This window comes from Panthera onca, chromosome D1 (genome assembly GCF_046562875.1).
Source record: "Panthera onca isolate mPanOnc1 chromosome D1, mPanOnc1 haplotype 2, whole genome shotgun sequence".
NCBI lineage: Eukaryota > Metazoa > Chordata > Mammalia > Carnivora > Felidae > Panthera > Panthera onca.
Genome location: NC_138348.1, coordinates 99550169 through 99574398, shown reverse-complemented (window position 1 = coordinate 99574398; position 24230 = coordinate 99550169). Strand labels below are relative to the sequence as shown.

General features: G+C 56.6%; 1 protein-coding gene across 2 annotated transcripts in view; it reads right to left on the bottom strand.

Annotated features, from left to right (window-relative positions):
* Positions 1–23836, bottom strand: part of TMPRSS13 (transmembrane serine protease 13) — a 29653-nt gene extending 5817 nt beyond the window's left edge. Inside the window, exons 1-10 of one of the 2 annotated variants that reach the window (XM_060604853.3) lie at positions 22995–23836; positions 12836–13031; positions 11706–11810; positions 9276–9314; positions 9058–9180; positions 8027–8156; positions 5918–6010; positions 4863–4906; positions 3409–3571; positions 2406–2578 (exon numbers count right to left, since the gene is read on the bottom strand). In XM_060604853.3, the coding sequence (XP_060460836.3) occupies positions 2406–2578; positions 3409–3571; positions 4863–4906; positions 5918–6010; positions 8027–8156; positions 9058–9180; positions 9276–9314; positions 11706–11810; positions 12836–13031; positions 22995–23015 (1087 nt within the window). In that variant the 5' untranslated portion in view covers positions 23016–23836. The remainder of the gene's footprint in view (positions 1–2405; positions 2579–3408; positions 3572–4862; positions 4907–5917; positions 6011–8026; positions 8157–9057; positions 9181–9275; positions 9315–11705; positions 11811–12835; positions 13032–22994) is intronic. The other variant, XM_060604851.3, reaches the window with a different exon arrangement.
* Positions 23837–24230: the final 394 nt, after the last annotated feature.

The following is a 24230-nucleotide window of genomic DNA, read 5'->3' as shown; positions in this document are numbered from 1 at the left end:
GCCCTAGAGGCACAGACCGCAAAACCACTGCTCACTCGCTCCCGTGCTCAGAAACATCTAGAAGGTGTTGTTGGAGATCACTTCACAAGCTCTCTCTGAGGACTGGCATCCTTAGGTAGACCAGGGCATGGACCACCAAACCCCAATTTGCAAGAGGAAATTCTCAGTTGATAGAATGTTTGCAGTGTCCTCAATTGTTTGTTACCCTCACTGCAGCCTCCTGCATCTGGAACAGTGCCCAACATGTGCAACGTGCTCAACAAACAGAGCAAGGAAGAAAGGAAGGACAGACACGGAGGAAGGGAGGGCGGGAGTGAGAATCAATGCTAGATTCTTCCATAAAGCGGGCTTTAAGTTTTGGTGTCTAACACGTTCGTCTGCTGGAGAGTAAACAAACAAAAAATAAATGAGGGTTAAAAAAAAGGGGGGGGGGGGCGCCTGGGTGGCTCAGTCGGTTAAGCGTCCGACTTTGGCTCAGGTCGTGATCTCGCGTTTGGTGCGTTCGAGCCCCGTGTCAGGCTCAGTGCTGACAGCTCAGTGCGGACAGACTCAACTTTGGATTCTGTGTCCCCCTCTCTCTCTGCTCCTCCCCCGCTCATGCTCTGTCCCTCTCTCTCTCTCAAAAATAAATAAACATTAAAAAAAATTTAATAAAAAAAAATAAATGAGGGAATGGCATCAATTAACCAAAAAAAGCAAAACCTAATTTCTTAAAATATGCTAATTTTTAAGATGTAGGGTCTTAAAAACATGTCACACTGTTATACATCCCGCTCGTTTTTATGGGGGGATTACATGTATCAGTGAGTTTTCATAAGTTTTCACCGATAGTACCGTGACTTCAAGGTGCTGGGCCTGTCGAAGGAGTTGGAGAAAATGCCTGATTTCTAAACCCAAACTCAGGGCACATGGTCTGACCAGAGGACTACATAAATCTAAGCTGTGCTTCTCAGACTACACGTGTGCTTCCTGCCCAGGGGCCTATCGGAGTCCGGAGAGGGGCCTGCCACGGTCTGAAAAGCACGTGCGATATCGTAATACCTTTCGTTTGGTTTTACAAATTACTTAATTTGATTTGGAATTCCAAATAACATTTAAGGGGGGTTGGGGTGGTTGGAGATCTGGAAGCTTAGCCAAATGGAGTCTGGGTTCGGCAAGGTCGGAAAGGCCCATCCTGGTCCTGCAGACCTGACTGCCCCCCTTTTGGGTGGGCGTGAGGGGCAGGGCAGGGCGGGGGCAGAGGAATGCCCCCTCACCTCGCAGTCCCAGGCTCCACAAACAAGGCTGGAGGACAGGAAGAGGGCAGGGAGGGCTTGCCCGCTGGGTGGCTGGGTGGCTGGGTGGTGTGGCTCTGGACCGGCCCCACCCAACTGAGCTCTGCTGTGGTTTCCTCCTCCTCACCCCACTCTGATGACCCAGTGTCTGAGTCATGACCGATACCACCTCTGTAATTAATGTGCCAAGAAAGACCAGCTCACGGGCTCAGAGCACCAGAAAGGCAGGACTAACCAGAGAGCCCTCGGAGGCTTCTGGAGAGCCTGATGCACTCAGCTATCCTTCAAGGAAGCCCCATCTGTGCCACCGTGGCTCCCCCAGCCGTCCTCATCATCACGTCATCGGCCTCTGGGGACTGTCTGTGTGGGTCACCCATTGTTCGATTTGAATAGAATTGAATTGCAACTGTGCAGCCTGTTACCTAGCAGCAGACACACAGTAAGTACTTGGTAAATTTGCACAGGAGAGAGTGAATTAATGAATAAGCCTCCTTTGATCTCCTGACAACTCCGAGCACGTCCTTCCTCTAGTCAACCCAGTGGCAATCCACTTTTGGAATGTGTTCTCCACGGCCGTCATAGCAATCGGCCAGCGGAGAGCCCAGGGCAAACGGCATTGCTAGGGAGGGGGACCCTCCTGGATCCAGTCCCGGAGCGGCCACTTACTACTTCATTGCCTTGGGTAATCTTCTCTCTGGAAAGTTCCATCTCCTCAAAGGTAAACCGAAGCTAGCAAGAGTACCTGCTCTACAGGACTGGCTGTGAAGAGTTTAGTGTTACCGCAGATGTAAAACGCCTACCACGGTGCCCGGTCCCTAGCAAGTGCTCAATAAATACGCATGAAACAATTCAATCTATGTACTTGGACTGAGACCAGTATCCAAGCCTTGTCCCTGTCACCAGCTTGCGATGCGAGATGTGTCATTTGGGACAACCTTATTTCTAGCCTCTGGGCCTCAGTTTCCTCAATGGTAAAGTAGAGGTGTTGCAATAAATGACCCCTAAGAGCCTTTGACCGCCACCGTGCTGAGGCTCGGGAACCCCAAGAGGGGTGCACGGAGGCCACAAGTCTGGGCCCTGAGGGTCGCCTGGAGGAGCCGGGGTGGGTGTGACCGGTGTCGAGCCACTCACCAGACAGGGTCAGGGGCTTGGAGAGCCGCATGAGGGCAATGTCATAGTCGTCCTCCTCGTCCGTGTAGTTGCCATTGATGATGATCTGGGAGATGGAGGCCGCCGCAGGCAGCTGGAGCAGGTTGCTGGTACCCGCGTAGACCTTCCAGCCCTCCAGGATCTTCTCCCGGGTCCTGCAGGAGCCACAAGAGACCGTGGTCTGGTGGAGCCCAGTGGCAGCACCTGCTACACCCAGGGAGCCTCGGCCGTGGCTGCAGCTTACAGGCAGGAGGATGGACGAAATGACCTCTAAGGCGAGCCGTCTATCCCAGCCCAGGGCTCCAAACAATCCCCTGCCTCCACAAGCCCCTCGTGAACCGGCCACTCTGCACCTCCCAGTAATAAAGAGAGGGCACGGGCACAAGCTGTGAGCATCTACCCCCACTGCCTCCTCGTCATGCCACCAAGTTTCCTACAAGGTGGACAGGCCACACCTCGGCACAAATGGATCTGCCAGAGACTCACTCGCGACTGGGGAAGCCAGTGCCCGCCCCCCCCCCCAACGCCCTTTCCTGCTCACCGGCTCAAAGGGACAAGCCTGGCTGGTGACGGTCAGAAGCTGACTGTTCCACCCTCCCTACAATCCCCATCCCTCACTTCCCGGATCCGCGTTCCCCATTCCTCGGGCTCCCCTCCTGTAAGTTCCTGCTGCAGGAAGCAGAGGCCTCTTCAGGGGCAGGTTCCCAAGCCCTTGTGTAGGCCCGCCTCACCCTCCCTGGGGGTCATCAAGGTTCTTTTCTCATTCTGGGCCGAGCTCGGAACCAGAAGCCCCAACTCACACTCCCCAGGACGAAATCGCAACCGCAAACCACGGCCCCGGCCGCACCAGTGGCGCCTGCCCTCGGGGGCCGGGGTCACAGCCCAAGCCCTCCTCTGCGGACCGACAAGTGAGTCTGCCATCGGGCCCTCCTGGGGATCCCCAACCCGGGAGGCACGGCGTCACCGCCCCCCCTAGGGTACTTACACAAAGAAGCAGTGAGCGGCGGTGAGCACCCACTGGGCGTCGATCAGCGTGCCCCCGCAGATGTGCGTGGTGCCATACTGCAGACTCACTTGCCAAGGCCACTTGCTCTCTGGGGCCAGCGCCCCTCCCACGATCCGCCCGGTCATGGCCCTCAGTCCACAGTCTGGGGACAGGCAGAAGAGACAAACCGTGACCTCTGCTGTCCTCAGAGCCGCCACCGTGCTCCCTGGATCCAGGGCGGGCTCAGGCAGCCTCATCCTGAGGGCACCCACCCGCCCACGGACACTGCTTTGCTCACTTCATCTGATGTGGCTCGGCTGCTTCCTGCCAAAGCAGAGCAGTAGGTCAGACTTCTGGGATCACCCAGCACGAAGTTGCATCCTAGGCAGGTTCCTCTTTCCTGCCACTCACTCCTTCTCTCCTTGGCAAAGGCTTACTAAGTGCCTGAAGCTTTGGGCACCGTGCCAAGCATCGAGGTGGTGACGGTGAACCCCAAGGCTGCTATCAGGAGGTTGGGGAAGCAGACCAAGTCTGACATGACCCTGAATTGATGGGCATGGTGACAGGGACCTCTATCATTTGCAGACAAAGGAGAAATGAACTTTCCCTGCTGTGCGGGTGGGTCTGTGCCCACATGGCTCCCCAGTGGGTCATTCAGGGCTACTGGGGACCCTGTATGGATCCCAAGGGAACATTTCCAGAAGGAGTGAATCGTGCCCCCAAAATTGTGGACAAGGAGGGCAGTCCCCAAGTGTGTTCAGACACGTGTCCTTTTTTCTTCGAAAGGGGACAGAGTGAAGGACCAGCAGCGATCGGAGGGGGTGGGCACTCCGTCTGTAGTCCCCGTGGCTGCCTGCCCAGGGGAGCATCCCTACCTGGTCATTACAGAGAACACAGCACTTGTGGGCTGATTCATGGCTTGGGGTTTGGGGTCAGACCCGAGGTTGGATACTGACTCCCCACCTACCAGCGGTCTGCGTTAAGCAAGGCAAACATTTCGGCCTCTTACCAGTGAGCGGACAGTAATGGCATCTGCCCCGTGAGAATCCCACGCAATCGTGTTTATCAAGAGCCCGGTGCCTTATGGCACAGAAGGTACTCAGTAAATGTTGGCCCCAGATCTAGTTCCGCGTCTACTGATATGGGAGCTTTAAGCTGGTCCAGACTGGCTCTCCCAGTCCTTCCCACCACCCAGAATCCATGAGATTTGAATGGCTTCCCTTGTAGGAACAAGGTTGCTGAGCTGGGCAGAGTCAGGACAAGGGCAAATGCTACCCTGAGACTGTCCCAGTGCCTTACGGGGCCCCCAGCCCTGAAGCAGTCCTGCTAGTTAAGACCATCTTCCTGGCTTGGACCCCCAGGGCTGACCATCGCCCCCAGAGAGGTCCCACCCCTCTGCTCCCTGACTCCCACCCCACACAGGCCACAGTCCAGGAGGAAGAGCATCTTCTTACGGGAACACTGGAGAGAGACATACTGCTGGGAAGGGCATTCAGACCTGCAGGAAGAGACGCAGAAGATGTGAAAAGGGCACATTAAACACCTCCTCCAGGAAGCCTTCCCTGGTTGACTCTAAGTTCCTATCCCGTCTCCTTTGCATCAGATAGAGATTCTGATGTCCCTCCCAGAGAGACAGACCCTTCTAGTACTTTCTCCAGGAATGGGGATGGCTCAGCGCAAACCATCCCCACTCTTGTCCCCACCCCTGTAGATGGCACACATTTGCATAGATCCGTGTCCTCTGAACTCATGACTTCATTGCCCCAGCATCTTTCCACAGCTGAACAGGTGGCCTGACCCTCCTCTGACAGTTCCTCAATGCTCTGCCGGCCCCGTAGCACGCAAAACACCTACACAAAGCAGGCATCCAGGGTACGGCTGATCCACTTCCCTTCCTTCCCCCCCCCCCTCCCCTGCCCTCCCCATCCCTTTTGCTCTGGAAGTCTTGTTTCTTCTTTCCCCTCCCCAGGGTAAACACTGCTAGCTGCTGGAGCCTCCCCTTGAGTGGGGAGTGGGGTTGCGACAAGGGCAGAGCCACAGTGCAGAGATGACAGAGGGCAAGGCCCAGGAGGGGGCCAGTGTTTGGCAGTGGAGCCTCCCTGTCCCTGACCACAGGCACCTGGCACTCCTGCTCCTGCTCCCTACCCTGCACCTGCTCACCCCAGTGACGTTTCTCCCCCACCCCCCACCCCAAGCCCCCTCCCTGCAGCAGCTTCCAGCTCAAACACCTGGCCGCCTGGTGGCCCCAGGGTTCACTCGCGGTCTCCGGCAACCGGATAAACTCTGTGCCACCCCTGACCTTGAGGTGCTCTCGGCACCGAGCTTCAATCAGAACTTTCAAGTCAGGAGACAGGTGGCAAATGAGGACTGTTTCTGGGATGCTCCTGACATTCGCGATGGGTTCCCGGAGGCTGGGTCCCAGAAAGGCCAAAGGAGAGGGGGTCCCCGACTCAAAGCGCTCCGCCGTTTCCCTGCGCACAGGCAGGCAGCCTGGCCTGCCCCACCGCACCTGTAGAGGCTTTCCTGGAGGGTAGAGTTGTATTTGGAGATCGAGAGGCTGCTGGTGAGATCCCTGTGGGCCACCTCGGTTGTCCGGTAAGCACTGTAAGGGAGGGGACGGAAAGAAGAATGAGCCCCCCTTGAGACAGACCGCACCCTTCCCGGTCCCCGGGCATGTGTTAGAGTCCTGCTGGGAGAGGCCAGAGGCAGTTAAGGCCCAAAACGCTCAGACCCGTCCCACGTAGTCCACCACTGTCCCCACTAGCCCTGTGCGCCAGCCCAGTGGTTTTCAAAGTGTGGTCCCATCCCGGACAGCAGCATCAGCACCGCCTGGGAACTTGTTAGAAATGCAAATTCCTGGGTCCTCTGAACCCTAGACCTACTGAACCAGGAACTCTGGCCCCGTGTTTTTAACAGGCTCTCCGGGTGATTTGGGTGCACACGCAAGTTCGAGAAACACTGACCCGGCCCTTCTCTAGCCAAACTGTGATCCACGGGCCAGCGGCAGCCATACCCCGGACCTGCTGGGCCAGACTCTGCCTTTTAAAGATCCCCACGTTATGGGTTTGTACCTTAAAGTGTGAAAACCTTGTAGTCGCTTACCAGATCTCAGACCACAGTGTCTATAGGCATCACCTCGGGGCATTTATGAAGCAGGTTCTAAACCCCAATCCACAGATTCTGATTTTGGGGTGCATTTTAACAAGCACCCCAGGCGATTCGGATGCGGGGAATGCATGGATCACTATCGGTGTGGCACTTCTGCGCACTTCTAGAACACGATACCCCTTGTACGAGAGTGGGCCTTTGTGCGTGCCATTCCTCTCCCTGGGGGTTCCTCCGTTCCCTGCTGTCTGCCAGGTGCACCCTCTCCTTTGCCCTTATCATTACACATCACATTGTACCATGGTTATTCGTTCGAGCCTCTCTTGCCCACACCATACCGGAGATTCTCTAAGGGCAGGGATCTTGTCTGGGGGCCACACGGTCTCTGGCCCATATTAAATCTCAATTACATTCTTTGAATAAACGCCACTATCTACTGAAGCCCCAGGGAGGCTCAGATTTGCATAAGGCCTCACAACTCCATGATGAAAGATGTGTATTATCTTCCAGCCGGATCCCTTGGGTCCCTCTCTGATGATCAGAACTCTGAGGCTGAAGTGAGGGCAGAGAACAGGTTCTAAGCCCCAGCCTCCGAGCCCCGCTTCTCAAGGTGCTTCTTCTACAGAGAGTCCTCAGCGACATCCTAAACCCTTCTCCCCACGGCCTCACACACCTTGGTGAACCCCCCAAAGCGCAGACCAGCAGGGAGGACGGAGCTGGCTATGTGGCCTGCAAATAAGGGAAGGATGGGGGACCCCTTCAAGCAGGAAGGCTGTCCTAACCCTACTCCCCGCCCCACCCACTAGCATCAGCTTTGGTTGGAAATCTTGAGAGCCAAAGATTCTAAGACTTTACCTGGCCACACCTGCCCGTCCCCTTCCCCCTTTGATGCGTTCCAGCTCAAGCCACAACGGCTGTAGCTCAGAGCCCCAGCCCCTCATTCCCAGCCGTGAGGAGAGGACAAGACAGGCCCCAGAGCCCATCCCCCTCACGGGGCCACCGCGACCATTAAATGCGATCACTGGACACAAGCCACTTCGATGCAGAGAACCGGGCGGGAGTGACCTCCTCCTGCAGATCTACAAATGATTGCTTTGGCCTCGTGGGAACAACTTACCCCCAGGCTTGGGCTCCCGAGGCCACTGTCTCTGCCTAACTCAAGAGTGTCCTGAGCTGGTGCTCTCATCCCGGGTCCTCGAGGATCTTTTTTATCTTCTTTTTTTAATGTTTATTTATTTATTTATTTAGAGAGAGAGAGAGCAGGTACAAGCTAGTGGGGGAGGGGCAGAGCAAGGGACAGAATCCCAAGCAGGCCCCGCGCTGTCAGCACAGGGCCCCACACGGGGCTCGAACTCACAAACCGCGAGATCAGGACCCGAGCCAAAATCAAGAACAGGACGCTTGGCGGACTGAGCCACCCAGGCGCCCTTTCAAGGTGCCCACGATGAGCCTGAGAGGCCCCTGCAAAGAGCCCGAGGCATCCCCGAAGCTGGGACCCTGGGGAGAGGTTTACCTCATGAAACCCAGCTGCTGGCACGTCTTCTCTGAGTAGGAGTCGTTCCAGCTGTCACTGCAGACGGGAAGCCACTGATGGGAGGATCCAGAGTAGACTTTAAGCAGAGACTTGTTCCAATCGAACCGCACTGCCAGGCAAGAAAAGGGCAGAGCGGGCTTTCAGCACCCAGGAAGCTCCAAAGTCTTGAGGAATGTCCTGAGTGAGGCTCTGAGATGCTCCTGTCCTAAGGCTCCTCGCTGGGGCCTGGGGAACGTCCGGGAGCCAGATCCGGGAGGTAATGATCACTGGCCAGGGCTCAGAAGCCCCAGACACTCAGTAGAGGCAGAGCCAAGGCAGGGGCTGGGGCAGGGCAGACAGCCCTCCATGCCACAGGACCCAGGGGACCTCTGCTGGGAAAACGGGGTGAGCAATGCCAGGAGGCAGCACCCCAAGAGGGCAGTGACATGCCCGAACAAGAGAGTGACAAGGGGAATAGGGTCTGTGATCCCACTGCGTGTTCAGTCACAGAGAGACGTGCTTATGGGCAACGATACGCGTAAACACACAGGCGATACACACCCACAGACACCTGCATCCGGGCTATACATATACAACGCACCGAAAAAGCACTGAGGATCAGGGCTCAAAGAGACCTTTGTGCTCATCGAGGCCAGCTGTTACAAACTGACTTTATGAAACCACAGGGGGTGCCAAGTCAGGGGTCACCTGCTGGGCAAAGAGCAGGGGCATGTGGACCCCACACCTGCCTCCGGCCAGAGCAGCTCCATTTTGTCTGCTCCTCGGGAGTAGGCAGATTCTGAGAACTACTAATCGCGTCCATTTCACAAATTAAGAAACTGAAGCCCAGAGAAGGTAAGTGACTTGCCCAAGTCACACAGCACCCCAAGCCAGGTTTCAGACCCAAGGCGACCGTGACCAGAGCCCAGGTCCTCCGGCTCCCTGTCCACTGCCCCCTATTCAAGCTGATGGGCGGTTTGCAGTGTGCACTCACACCCTCTCACACACGCACCCGTGCCCAGCGTCCTTACCACAGCCCAGCTCATCACTTCTCAGCTTACAGTCCACGACCCCATCACAGCGCACGGCATGTATGGGGCAGCTCTCCACTGGCTCCTTGTACTTGATTCCTGTGTGGCCCCGCCAGAAGTAGACTGGAAAACAGTGAAGCAGACAGCCGGGTCACTGCCAGCCCCCGGGAGACCAGACGCTAAGCAGCCCCAGGCCCTGGGGGTTCTGAGACACCGACCTGCAATCCCTCTGGGACTCTGGGGCTCTCTTCCCCCATCTGTATGGAGAGAAAGCCTGCTCAGGAATGCTCCAGAATGCTCTGGAAAGCTCCTGCAAGCAGGGTAGCACCAGGCAGACTCAAGCAGCCACCCAGAGAGAGAGAGAGAGAGAGAGAAAGAAAGAGGGAGGGACAAAGAGAGAGACAGAGAGGAGAGGGAGGTGTGGAGGCGGGACTGCTTTGGAAGCTCCCATGCCCTACATGGGCCAGAGCGGTGACCAGAGAAAGCCCTCCTCCAGCATCCCAGAGCCCCCCTCTCAGAGCCCCTCTGACATCCCTTCATCTCTGCTCTGTGGGTCATGGCAGAGACATTTCTGTCTCCACAGTCCCCACACGCAAGCAGTAGCCATCCTGTCTTCTCCAAGGCCATTCCTTAGTCCCAGAAACTCCTGGATTTTCTTCCTTCTCTTTCTCCCCTAAACAAGGGATGTCTCCTTTGCTCAGTTCTTGCCCCATTACTTGTCTTTATGCCTGTAAATGTCTTTCCATTCAAAGACAAATTCTAGGTGGCTGATTCCCAAATGCACAAGCTTCACAAACCATGTGTGAAAGTCAGCCTCGTGACTCCCTCTGTCTCAAACACCAACCTCTTCTCAAACTGGGAGTCCCATCCCTCCTGCCTGGAGACAGCCTCCCTCGAGTGCCCAAGAAACCCGAGTTCTAACTCCTCACCCTGCCCCTCGTCTTCAATCTCCTCCTCAGCCTGACCCCCTGCTTCCCCCACTGACCCTACCACCCAAGGTGAAGGTCACCCTTGTGGGTCTGCTCCTTCCAGGCCCCGGCACCAATGCCACCTAATGTTTTGGACTTGCCCTTCCTCTCTGTGCCCTGGTCTTCCCCCTCCCACGCCCTGGGCACTGAGGCTCCCGGGAACCCGGGTCAGTCCCCCTCTGAATGGAGGGGCCACCTTGACAGTCAGGGGACTTCAAGAAACGTTGTGAAACCACACCATGACTATAAGCCTATCCGGGGGGGTGCCCTTGGATGCCATCTCATCCCCTCAGGGGTCATTCCCCTCTCAGAGCATGGCCGGGGGGTTCCCCGGAGCACTGCCCTGTGTGGGAGGGGCAGCAAGTCCTGGCTGGAGGTTCACATGGACACCGTGTGGCAGGCACCGGGCTGAGACCTTTATGCGCGTCGTGACGGTGACGCCATCACCTTGTCAGGCATGTGGGGACACTGAGGCTTGAAGTTAATCCATTTGCTGTGGTCGCACAGCTGGTAAGTAGCAGAGCCCGGATGTTATGGTGGGTGGGGGGGCGGGGCATGCCCTTAACCAACACACTAGCTCCCTCTGCGTCATCTCCTTCCTGGAGCAGCCTGGCCAGCCCGGGTCTCCGTGCAGCGGTCCAGCCGGCTCCTCACCACATGTGCTGCCCCTTTAACAGAAGCCTAACCCCCGGCCTGGCATTTCAAGCTCTCTACAGTGGGGCCCAGCCATACCCAGACGGCCCCCACGGCCCCAAATAGTATTTTTCCCTCTCTGGCTAAGTGGGTCCCTTCCCTCTCCCCACGCCGACCTTGCCCACCTGCCCCCTGTGTTTCCTGCAGCTGCTTATCCTGCTCAGATCCCCTGTCAACATGCCCTCCCGTCTTCCAGGCCGTCACCTGACCCTTCGTGAGCTGGCCTCTACCGTCCCAGCCCACGCAGCTGTCACCTGTTCCTGACGGTCACATGTGACCTTAATTTTCCAGCTATGTCCCTCAGAAGACTGTGATCACCCTGAGGACAGTGTGGCCTGATGTGTGCTCCCTCCTAAGGTCCCACGCTGTGCTGGGCCCACGGTGGGCTTCCCAGCAGAGAGCCCCAGACCCTGTCCTGGGTATCTTTTCTAAAGTACATGTGTGGGGTATTTTGGGGGGTGGGGAGGTTAAGGAAACCTAAGCTCCTGAGCACTTTATCTCATTGTGTGAAAATGCCTGACTTTCTCTACTCTGTTTTTTGGGTTTTTTTTTTTTTTTTTTTTTTTTTTTAGTTTTTAAAAAAATAATGAGCACTTTTAGATTTCGTGCCCTCATCTCATTTATTCCCCGTAACCCAGTGAAGTCTTTATGAGCGCGGACAGGGCACAGAGTAAGTCAAACGAACTGAATGAATTTAATCCCATCCGAAGATGCAGAAGCTGAGCTCAGAGTGGTTCACTCTCCCGGGCAAGATGCCCAGGAAGTAGCACAGACGAAGCCCGGGCCCGGTTCCCCTTCACCCCGTGTCCTCAAAGGGGCCTGCAGGCCCTGTGGTCCAAGGCCATTTGCAGGAGTGTCTCCGGGGGGCACGGTAGCCAGTGAATGTGCGTTCCCCACTCAGGACTCCCTGCGCCACACCCCCATCCGGGGACCCCACTCCAGCCTGCCATGGCCAGAGCCCGCCCCTGCTCCCTCCGTGAAACTCACAGAGGATGATGAGCGACACCACGAGGGCGATGAGGAGGAGGATACATCCGATGAGTGGCAGCCGCTTCTGGCCCTCCTGCCAGGTGAACTTGGGCAAGCTGACACCTAGGGACAGGGCAGGAGCAGGGGAGGGTAAGGCTGTTGAGAGGGGTCCGGTGGAGCGGAGGAGGGAGAAGGAAGCAGGCTGGCCTGGGAGGGCCCCCTTAGGACCCCTGCACTCCAGAATGTGACCCCACCTCACCTGGTACCTGCAGCTCCCTTTCACTGAGCACCTACTACGGGCCAGCCAGGCACTCGCAAGCGTTCTCTCATGTAATTCTCAAGGCACCCGTGTGAGCTGCGCGTTACCAGGCTCATTTTAGAGGCGGGGAAACTGGGGCTCACAAAAAGGTAAAGAACTTGCTCAAGGTTACTTGGCTAGTGAATGGCAGAGCAGGGATTCAAATGAAGTGTGTCTGATTCCAGAGGCCACGACCCGAGGGTCCCTCACCAGCCCTTGAGGAGGGCAAGACTGTGAAAGGGACCCCAAATATGGACAATTCTCCGGGCCAGTCTGTATTGTGGTGGTGGGGACAGGCCGAAGTCTAGGATAGGAGGAGGGCAGCGTAAGGATGGGCAGGAACACTGTTCTGTTAGGGGCAGAGCCAGCCCCAAGGCCCATCTGGCCGCTGTGACTTCCATCCAGCACCTGAACCACAGAAGCCAGTTTGGAGAGTTGGGGTGTGAGAGGGCCTACCTGGTCAGAATCTCTCCCTTTCCTCCTCTACCACAGATGGACCCGTGATCAGGACCCTATTCTAGGGCAGACCCTGGCCTCCCGGCAGACCCACGGGGCAGCCTGAGGAAAGAACCCCAGTCTCTAACCGGGCTCTCTAACCCCAGCTCTCCAAATCTGTCCTCTGACCCAGGCTGCCCAGCCCCCAAAGTTACAGCTGCTTCGTTGGACCTGGTTTCTTCTCCCCTACCCCGCTGGCCACAATTTTCCACGGTCTCGGGCTTGCATGGGATGGCTCCTTTCGGCCCCTACCTCCCCGGGCCGCCCCCCCTGCCCACGTCTGACTGTTCCCCCCTCCTCCCCACCCATCGACTCCTTCCCTGTGCTCTTGCCTTCCCCGCAGCGTCCCCCTTACCTGGGCTCTCCCTGGTGGCCGGGGCCGACCTGGCAGGAGATGCCCGGATGGGCACGGCCCCCACTGGTGTTGCTCTAACAAGGTACACTCTCGTCGGAGAGGAGGCCGTGGAGGCTGACCTGGCGGACAATGACCTGCCGGATGCTGACCTGGAAGGGGATGCCCGGGCTGGAGACGTCCGTGCGGGGGAAGCATTCTGGAAACAGAATGAAGGGCATCCCTCAGGCTACTCCCCTGAGAACCCACCCAGCTCTCAGCCCTGCTAAGCCAGCAGATAAATGCCCCAGGCCAAGTGGCCAGGGGTTGAGCAACTCCCCGCCCCCCCCCCACCACCCCCTGGCAGGGAAGCATCTGAGAAGAAGAGTGTCTCGGGATGGAGTGCAAGTTCAAAAAGCCTACTCTCCCCAGCTCCCTACACCCCTCTCCCATCACGGGAATCTACGGAGCGGGCAGAGGGCCGTGGGCCATCCGCTTGGGGCTTGGGGGCCCTTGCTTTGGCTACCTGGGTATAGGGACCCCCTCTCTGAGAGTCGCTCAGGGAGGTGTGGTCCCCGGTGGGGGAAGTAATCACTCTTTTGGCCCCTCTTTACTTCTCTCACCCCACACCCTGCCCCTGTCTTTCGTGGGCCCCAGATTGAGAAAACCACGTTCTTACTACGAGCTGTCATTGAAGAGTGTGGAGAGCACTCACTCAAGGAAAAACCCTGGCCTGCCTTGTAGCCCACCATTCTCAGTGACCCCAGAATTCGCTTTCACTCACACACCTTCACCCACACGCACTCGCATGGGCGCACATGTACCGATTCACCGGCGCGTCAGGGAGACGGGAGAGGCAAAGCCAGAAGAAGGTAGGGGCTGGGGTAGGAGTGCGTCCCTCTTGCACAAGATCCTCAACCCTACGCAGCGGCCGCTGGAGTCGTCTGCTCTAACGGACGGGGACAGAGGACTTCCCGTGCTCTCAGAGCTTTAGATGCATTCACTCGCTTCACCCTCACAACAGCCCCGTCACCCCCATCTTGCACAAGGGAAACAGAAGCAGAGAGACTGAGCAATGCGATCATGCCGTCACAGCTGGCGAGCGGCGGGGCCAGAGGGGGAGTCCAGAAAGTCCGGCTCGGCGGCCAACCCGACCACGAGGCTTTGCTGCCTCTCTGAGGAGGGACGAGGGTGACAGCGCAGCAGCTGGTCTTAGGAGGCCATCCGTGAATGTGGGGCCTGTTCCTTCCTGGAAAGCGGAGCCTCTGGGGTGCTCCAAATCTAAGAGGGAGCGGGTGGGCAGTCCTGCAGGGCCCCCGGTCCCTGTCACCTCCCTCAGGCCCCTTGTACCGTCTCTACCTCTTAAGCCCCCTCCGGAAGTCCCCAGGGGCAGCAGGGGGAGCTGGGAATTGACCTGCCGCAGGGACCGCACCTGCCCCTCGTCCCAAGTTCTGCTGAGCACTGACTGGTCTGCTCAGGAAGGCAGCCCAGGAGAAGGAGTGGCAGGGGGCGGCAGGGGGTGGGGGGCATAGTCGGCAGGGCTGTGTGGAGGGGACAGGCTTGGGACCGCTGGGACCTGTTCGCCACCCTCACCTGCCACCATGCTTAACATTTGTCATTAGTAAGCAAACCAGTTAAGAAAAAGTCCTCCTCGTTAGCACATCGGCCCAAGGCAACACCATCATCTCTACCCCGCGGGGGCTTCTTGTTTTCCTTTTTTAAAACTCCCTTTTCTAAGAGTCAGTCAGAGGTCATTGGTTTGGTCACTTCCTCATTGTTCTCGAGGCTGCGCGATGAATTCAAAAAGGAATCTCCAGTCCCTGACCACACTCGGGCTTCCCGGGCTTCCCACAGGCAGGGACCAGGAGCCATTATCCGAGGGAGTTACCGGGGTTAATTAATGGATGTGGGTAAATACACGTGGACCCAGGTGGCCCCGCCAGCTGAGCAGGGACACACTTGTACGTGTTCAGGGACCCGAAGATGGGCTGCAGCCGACACCGCTGAACCAGAGCTCGGATTCAGACACTAGACTTCCATAAAATGAAGACAGGTGAGCCCCTAGACGCTCCAAGGGGAACAGGACTTGGGGTGGGGGAGGGGGCAAGGAGAGGCGCTGAGGGTGTGTTGAAAATACAGCATGCGTCAGCTGACAGCCGATGGCTTCGGAGGCAGGCAGACCGGGTCTCGATCCTGCGGCCAGCAGCGTGACTTCAGGCAAGCCACTGAACCTTTCTTTTTCTTAGTCTGTAGGATAGGACTAATGATGCTGAGGATTCAGTGAGATAAAATAGAAAATGTCTTGCCTGCATCTGGCAAGTGTGCATCTGGCACATGGCGGCTGGGCAGGAAATGACCATTTCTCTCTGCCTTCACCTTGGCCCACACAGCACCCACCTGGATGAACGTCAACGGCCACGAGGCATGACCAAAGGGCCGAAAGGTGGCGGGAGCTCATCTTAGGGAGATAAAGGCCAGACGAAGGCCCTCCTAAGACCCAGACTGTTTAGAGCCCCCTGCCTCCCACCAGTGGTGGCCTAAGCCTTAGCACCTGCCCGGGATCCTGGCACTGGGCAGCTCAACTGGCCTGCCAGGCTTCCTTCCCTGCTGTGCTCACACAATAAGCCTTCCCTACCCTTGGGGGCCAATTTCCATTACGTGAGACAATAAAATAATTAGGTCACCATGCAAAGCACTTTACAATTTACAAAAAGCTTCCTTGTCTGTGAGCTCGTGAGGTCCTCACTCCATCCCAGTCCCCGAGAGTTTGGTGTTTTTAGAAGCCCATTTGACAGATAAGGAAACCAACGCCCAGAGCTCAGACTGGCCAGAATCACACAGTCGGGATTCTGCCCCAAGCCTGCATGTGTCTGAGCTCCCCTGCCTTCTCGAGTCGGTAGCAAGAGCCCCGGCACAGTCTTCTCCCTGCACCTGCATACAGGGCGCTCATTCTGCATTTGTGACATGGCCTGAGAGCTGGGCCCTTGCAGGGCTGGGAGCACCAATGGGGAGCCTGGAAGTGGGGCTGGTGGTTCCACAGGGATCTCAGTCTTGTGGAACTTCTTTCTGGCAGGAATCACGGGTGGGTGCTACACTCGCCAGGACCTGGTGGAGCCAGGGGACAGGAGAGACAGTCTGCCAGTCATCAAGCACTCCCCACGCCAGCAAGTGACTCCGGGCCAGTGACTTAACCTCTTTGTACCTCAGATTCCGTATTTGTAAGGTGAGCCAATGACCCTGCTTCACAGCGTTGTTTGTTATAGACGCCATATGGAAAGTAAGGACTTGGGGACCATCAGCTGTGACAGTGGGTGTCTGTTTGTTGAAGACGACGGACTTGAAATAGAAAAATGTGTGCTCAAATATGACTGCATCCATTCCCGAACGGGCTGCCTTGGGCAAGTAAGTGAATACTTCAGTCTATCTCCACACGGGTAAGATGGGACCGATCTCGCCTCCTTCCCCCAGATCACCGCAGGATACACATGAAAGAACCTGGTCTGTAAATGTGTGGCACGCCACAACAAATGTGGCAGCCTGTTAGGAACTTAACTGGATCCCATCTCAACCTCATCAAAGCTCTTTACAGCTGTTAGTGTGAGCCCCACTTAACAGATCTTGAAACCGCAGTCCGGAGAGGTTAAGAAGATGCCCAAACTCCCATCTCAGGTAAGTGACAGGGCTGGGGTCCCGGCCAGACCTACTAAGAGCAGGTAGAGTCTGGACCCACGGTATCACGAGTGTCCCCAGTGACTTCCTTCCCTTCCTTGAGGCTTACGGTGTGCAAAAAGCTTCCACACTCATTATTTCATGTGATTCTCACAGGGCCTTGCTAGCAAACCGGGCAGGAACCACGATCCCCAGTTAATACATGAGGAAACTGGGTGCAGGGGACTAGAGAGCATGCCCAAAGCCGCTGAACTGATTGGTGGGCTTGCAGGGACTTATCATAAGCCTCTGATTCTCATTCAAGAGTTCAGGTTGTCCCCACCTGAGCAGGACCCCGGGGCCCTGGTCCTGGTACCACATCACCATGGCAGGAACAAAGGGGGCCACAGCAGGTGGAGGCCCAGAGGGGGATGATGGGAAGGCTAGGGGGAGGGAATGAGACCAGAGGGGTAGCTGGCGGGGCGGGGGGGGGGGGGGGCAGGCACAGCGGGAAGCCTGGAGCAGCCAGAAAGGCAACGGGGCAGGGGGGGGGGACTTCCTGAGCCTTGCCCAACCTTCTCCCCAATGTTCCACCTGCACGGTAGGTCCCAGCGTGCCCACCCACGGCCTTGGCGCACAGGAAGCAGCCAGAAGACCCCCTGAGCAGGCAAGCGAGGGTCTAGGCAGGAGACTCCCATGGGTCCCTCTTCTCGGAGTCCAGAGAGAGCTGGGGCATGTAAAATGGGACTAATCTTGGGCTCGGTACCCAAGGGGGTGAGTAGTCCCCGGCCAGACTCTAAAGCCGCTGACTTTGAGCCTCAGCCCAGCACAAAATCTGCCCAGGGCTGGGGAGTAGGCTTGTGGGGATTGACAGGGCAATATCCAAGAAAGAGCTGGGGGTCCTGGGAGTCCTGGCCTCCATAGAGCAAGCCCTCTGGCGCCAGAGCCTGGGGGAGGCACGAACAGAGTCTCGAGCCCCGAAGACCAGGGCAAGAGAAGAGGCCTGAGCCCCAGCCCCACAGGAGAGCTCCCATGTGGGGAACGTGAACCCCAGCAGGGACAGCAGGGTGGACAGACAGCCCCAAGACCCGAGGAAAGCAGCCTCCACAGGGAGGCTGTCCGCTCTACCTCCCTGACTCCGAACCTCAACCCGGACCATCACAGGAGGCTGGGAAGAGGTCTCCAGGGGCCACTGGAATAGAAGATTCCACCGCCATCCTTCTTTACCCATTTCACGGCCTGCCGCCCCACCCTGCTGGAAGTTCTTCCTGCTGTCTAACCTGTGACAGCAGCAACTCATTTCCTTTCCTCAATTCCTGGAGAGCAACTGCTGGCATCCAGCCTCCCTCCTGGTGGCCTGGCCTCACCCTCAGAGCAGATGCCTGGAGTAGGTGGGGGAGAAGGAGAGAGGAGGCTTCTTGCCCAAAGTCCCAAGATACAAGGGGCTGAGCTGGGACCAGAACCGGCCCAATCCTGGCCTTTGCCAGTGAGCAGAAGACCCAGAATGGAACGCAGATGGCCGACTCCAGGCTCTCCCCAGCCCGCACGCAGGGCAGGTGGACAGGGCGCAGCCAGAGCGTGGCTGACTCTGGACCGTTTCCCTGGCCGATCACTGCCAGCCACTCTTCCCTGGCCCTGCCTCTCCCCGCCCTCCTCCCCCTAGGGTGCTCTCTGAGGTGAGCCCCTGGGGTAATACAGTCGTGAGCCCTCACTGTATCACAGACCAGGCCTATACCCCAGGCTGTCGCCGCCACCACCTGCCTGGGCCTCTGCAGTCCCCAGGGGTCCCTACTCACAACAGACCCCTGGGGGTGTCCTGGGGCATGAGGTGGCCTGGCCTGAAGGCCGGCGGAGCAGGGATCCACGGGAAGGCAGCGAGCGACAGGCCAGGGAGAGGGCTGAGAAGAGCAGTCCCCAGCTCTGGGGTTCTTTCCAAGCACTTTCCTGAAGAGAAGTCAGTAAGAATTATTATTCCCATTTTACAGTCAAGGAAGTAGAAGCCTGAAACATTTGTGTGCTCTCCCCAGAGTCACTTAGGTACCTCTTAGAGCAGAATAGGGACTAAAACCCAAGGCCCCTTGCACCTGGCCTGCGGCCCTCTATTCCACAGCTTCACAGGGGCAGATTCCCCACCCCAGGTGTGGTTTCTGGCAGCAGTCTCTGTCCCGTGGGCCCTGACCTGGTGGGGGATGGCCGTGAGTGAACAAGAGCCCGAGCGGTCCCGCCTTTGACCTCTCTGGGCCTCCTGCAGGCCCAGCCGGCAATGCCAGGGAGAAGAGCCTAGGAAAGGATTCCCTCGAGACCCGAAGAATGTCCACCTGGGCGGCAGGCAGCAATGATGACATGACTTCGTGACCCAAGGCCAGGTCCGTCAGGGCCCGTTCAAGTCCAGCCCAAGCTGGTGGGGCCTCCCTCCTCTGCCCTGGGCCATCCCTTCATACGGCCTGCATCACCTCACTTGAGAAGGTGATGAAGGCCCAGAAAGGCAATGGGATTCGTCTAAGGTTATACAGCCAGTCAGGGGTGGTGCCGGGACCTGAACCCTAACCTTCTGGCTCCCGTTCTTCGGCTGCTGCACATCAATGTGCTTTCCCACCGCCCCTTACCAGGCTCCGATGGGGAAGGACTCCTCACCAGACTGAGGCCCCTATGGGAGCTTCTCTCTCGCAGTGAGTATCAAGCATGTTCAGAGCGGGAGGCATAGGCAGGCCCCCAGCCTGGGCTAGGCAGGGAGAGATGCCCCCAGTCCCTACGGGAGGCATTAAAAGGTACAAGGAAGCGAAAAGGCCCCCTGGCCTGTTGGGAGGCTGGGGAGCCCCTGGGCCACGGCAGGGGAGGCTGAACCCATTCTACTGTGGACTGGACTGGACTGAACTGGTCTCCAAGGAACCGGTCTGAACTGGGACGGAGTGGATCATGCTTCTTCCCCATCCTTACTGCTCAACCCAGGCTTCGTTGTTCCTCCAGGTACACGGGGCTCCGTCCCACTGCCCCCTCTCCCTGAACCCGGAGAAATCCCACAAATACAGCCTCCCCTCAGAGCACAGGCAGATTCGCCAGCACCTCCTTCCAAACTGGGGAACCCCTGGCATCACACTGGGCTCCAGACTAAGAAGCCGAGTGGAGGCGTCCCTTGTCCCAGGCCTGGAAGACCCAGGGGAGGCTTGCTCTGCTCCCGTATCCACATGACCTGAAGGACAGCGGCATCCCTCTCGGAGTCTCAGCTCCCGATCTAGCAAATGAAGGGAGCAGACGATCAGCTGTTTTCAAGCAGTGTCCCCGGAGCATTAGAGGTTCCGTGGAAATGTCTCAGGGACCATTGTAGCAGGGAAAGGGCTTGGGGTCCTTCACCCCACTTCAAAGAGAGGAGATCCACTTTGCAGTTTGTACAATGGGCCCCACATACGATTTCATTTGAACCAAAGGGGCTGCGGCTACAAAGAACTTGAAAATGACCAGCCTGGGTGAGCATTAAAGAGTCTTCTAATTTAAGGTGCCTCATGAAAAAGCCTCGGGGATCCCCGTTAGACCAGAATCAAAACACCTTCTTGTCCATTCATTAGTTTATTCATTCATGCATGTGTTCATTCATCAAAGACTTTAAAGAACATCGGGGGCCCGTTACTGCCAAGCAACTAATATTTGATTGCCCAGGGGCTGGGGGCCTCAGTTTCCCCCCATTTCCCTCCCACGCCAATGCTGGGGTGGTGACCCAGTTCGGGGCTGGTACTTAACGGAGGCTCTCCGATGGTCCTATCAGAGGAGGCACACTCCACATGGTCCTGCCAAGGTCCTGCCAAAGCCCCGGGTTCCCTGTGCCGGCTTCCCTCACCCCTCCCTGCAGCACCCTTGCCTGCCTGGCTGGGCACAGCCCACCCCGCTGTTGCTGTACCAAGAGGAAGCTGTTTTGCCAAAACAACACACTTAAGCTAAGTGGCTATTGTTACATCAGTCGGCCTTCCCGCCCAGCACCCCAACCTGCAGCCCCATACACACACTCCCACACATTCTCGTTCACATTTGCCAAGTCACAGGGACAATGCGGGGGCGGGGGGGGGGCAGGTGGGACAGGCCAGGTGAAAGGCTGCTCAGCACCAATGATAACATGGAACACAGAGGTCTCAGGGGAGGGCAGCATGCCTAGAAGGGCAAAGAGCAGGTGCCAAGGGTCCGGGGGAAGCCTGCACTATGGGGTTGATGGCACGGTGACCGGAGCCTATTGGCCTTCCGTCTTCGGAGCCTGCCCAGCCCCCTGAGGGGAGGGTACCTCATCCTAGACCTGACCTGGGACCACCAGCTGCTCTCGAGTCCACAGCATCTGTGGTCTTGGACTGATTGGCTGAGAACCTGGTCTATTTTAAGAAGACCCGTCTACACTGTCTTATTGTTTTATCAACGGGTCCATTCGGTTTTCTATAATAAGCATTGCACTTCTGTAAGCATGAAGAACGTGACACCTTTTGGAAAAAAACCACAAAACACACACTACTGTTCAAGAACAAATGCACATATCCAGTGTGGTGCACCTCCGACCCCATTCTGTATAATTCCAAAGACCGTCACGGAGCCAGAAAGGGGCCAGAGGTGGCGGGGGGGAAGCATTTGTCCAACCCTCTTCTTTGGTAGGTGGAAAACCTGAGGCACGGAGAAGAGATATTTGTACACGTTGTTAGGGGAGTCAGGACTAGCCCCTAGAGGATGATGACACCGAGGAGGAAGCGCCTCCTCTGAAGACAGAGAGGCTGTGAGCCTTCTCTACCTCCTGTCCAAGGTCCCCCTGAAGACCCAACCGACATGCACAGGAACTTCATCAGGCTCACGTCCGTTGGCCATCATCTGCCTCACTACTTTAAGAAGCTGAAGGACAAAAGCCACAATGTCCATCTCCCTGCGGTGAAGCCCTCCGAGAGAAGGCACGGACTTAGCCAACCAGTTTCTCCCAGTCTGCTCCTATTCAACGAATCGATCTGAAATAATCTGCTGCAGATAAGATTAAGAGCCCCCGGGAGCTCCCCCTGCTCCCCACCTCAAGCTCACTATCTTGGAGGTTCTACCCTAAACAAGGGGGTGACTTTAAGCACCTTAAATGAGGGAAGAGTGGTCCAATTCTTTCATTCCAAAGTAAGTGAGGACAGGCTCCCACAATGAACAGGGCACCTAACGCACCTCTTAACACCTCTTCCATCGGGAATGAAAAGTCTGTTCTCGCCACTGTGCCCCTCCAGTGACCTTCCATGGTGGTCCCTACCTCTGGAAAGATGAGCGTCATAAGCAGAGGTCACCTCTATGACCCTGCCCGGGGACTGGCCCTACCCTCCTTCAGACAAATCAGCCCTTCTCATCCTCTGTATTTAGGGATCATCAAGGGCAGGCTCCCAGAAAGTCACCAACAAACATGCCCCATGGCTGTAACTGTGGGTTCACCTTCCCCACACCTCAGACAAAACTCCATTCTGCCCTATGCGTTGCCCTTACTGCTCACAAGAGGCTCCAGTGACCCGAGACGCCTGGGACCCAGTGACCTTGGTGAGGTGGAGACAGGAACCAAGGAGAACAGTGCAGAGGTCAAAAGGGAAGCACGGGAAAGAAGTCAAGAGGGGGCTGGAAGAATGGCGGAAAAGGTGACAGTGAAAGTTGCAGAAACGTATCTTGGGTTCAGAATGGCCCACAAGTCAACTATAAGCCAAAATGTAGGCTGAGCTGATCCTTCTCAAACCCAGAGCTGCCCCATCCTTCCCAGAGTCTCCGATTCTACTACGTCGGCAGAAGAGGATGTCGGTAAAGAACAAAAGAAGGTGGGGAGGAGGAGAAAGCAAGACCTAAGGAGAAATTAGAACACAAGAAGTACGTCCCTCGAGGAAAGAGAGCTGAGGCACAGTGGAACAAAATCTCCGGACGCCTTCACGTGTATATAACTGGCTTTTCCACAGACGACATTCTAGCCGCTCTCTACCACCAACAAGAACAGAAGAAGAGGTAAGGAACCTGAGTTGTAGCAGAAGGAATTATGGTTAGACATAAGGAAGCCCTTTCCAAGCATGGATGTTATGAAGCCTGAAAGTAACCAAAGGATAATGACAAGTCTCCTTGAAGGTCCCAAATACTCATAGAAAGTCACTTTTTTCTAGGATGGCTTAGGAGTCTAGTGAGGGGGTTGGCCAGGATAACGCCGAAATCCAGTTAGAAGGCCAAGGTTCAGTGATCTCTCAAACCAGCAAAAGTGATGATCTAACAGCATTAATGCCCTGGCCAGGGTGCTCCCAGGACACAGAGCAGGAGCCCAAACTTCAGGCACAGCCCGGTGGTGCTTCCTGAGCGGATCCCAAATCCCGTCCACTCCTCCCGGGGGCCCCTCCTAGAAACCAGGATAAAAGGAGGCCAAACAGTCTCAATCCCAAGTAGCTTCAAATGAGGAAAGGCACACTCAATCTGCCCCCAAACCAGAGGCATACAGGTGGCGCCCCACCTACCTCCCAGCCCTGTCCCTGCTTCCTCACTGCCGGGAAGTTCTGGCCCAAGGCCCGGGGACACTCACCCGGCTGCCGTCCCTTTCCATGGTCTCCTGAGGGGTGAGGCTTCCAGACTCAGCTGATGTCTACAGGGAGATCCATGTTGGCCCCTGGCTTCCCCGGCATGTGGGCAAAAGGGGGCTGGAAGGCTGAGGGCCAGCCCCCGCCAGATGGGGCGGGGAAGCGGGTTGGGACCTGTGAGGTAATCTCAAGTATAAACAACACCACAGAACTGGCCAGACCTGTCCCTCTCCCCTCCTCCGAGGCCATCCCAGTTACTCAGTGAATACCAAATACCAAATTCCAGGAGTGTGAAGCTGGCTTTACCTCTGAAACTTCCCCCACAGAGTCAGCTATGAGGAAACAAGGGGTTCCAGGATGCTTCTTTCAGAGGGGGATTCTGAGAGAAAAGGTCCAGGCCCTGTGAGGGCTGTCTTAGTCCCGTCAACCTGAGCCCCTAAAACAGATGCTCCCGGGCCCTCTGAGGTGTATGACCCTGTTCCTGTAGGGAACGTCCAAGGCCAGGGACCAGAGCCCCACCCAGGACAGGACAGTGTCAACCTTCACCTCCAAGGACCATGTGTCCAAAACCCCAAATCAAGGCACCCGGTGCGGCAAAATTTTCATTTGCCGAACTTTTTCTCCGTGAAAACTCTTACCAAAGAAGTTAAAATCAAACGGCTTCTAATTATGCACATAATGTATCGCCTCTATTGAACACAATAAAACGTTATGAGACGGCACGTCAAAAGCCAATTAAAATAAAACATAGAAGTATCTGAATGGAAACCGTTCTAAGAAGTAGCGAGCTGACTCACGGTCTCCCAGCTGCGCCCCATGCTGATCTGTCAAAAGAAACAGAAAAAGAGCTGCCTCCAAAGGGGTGCTCAGCACCCCCAAGCCCAGCAGAGCTGCTACTGAGAAGTTTCAGGTGGGCTTTGGGAAGAACTTCCCAAAAGCTGAGCATCTGGGGGCACCAAGGTCCTGGAACTGCAGACTTTTTACAGACTGAAGGAAGCCCAGGGACCATCCAGTGATTCGAGCTGCTGGTTTTACAGACGGAGAGACAGCCGGAGAGGCTGACGAATCTGCACAACTCACATCTAACAAACAGCAGCGGCGATGATGATAAGGCGCTGGCGACCCTGCCGAATGCTTTACATACAGTAACATGGGTAACGCATCTTTACAACAATGCTACTCACCCATCCTCCACTCGGTTACCCGACAAACACTTCGGTGCCTCGTAGGAGCCTGGCACT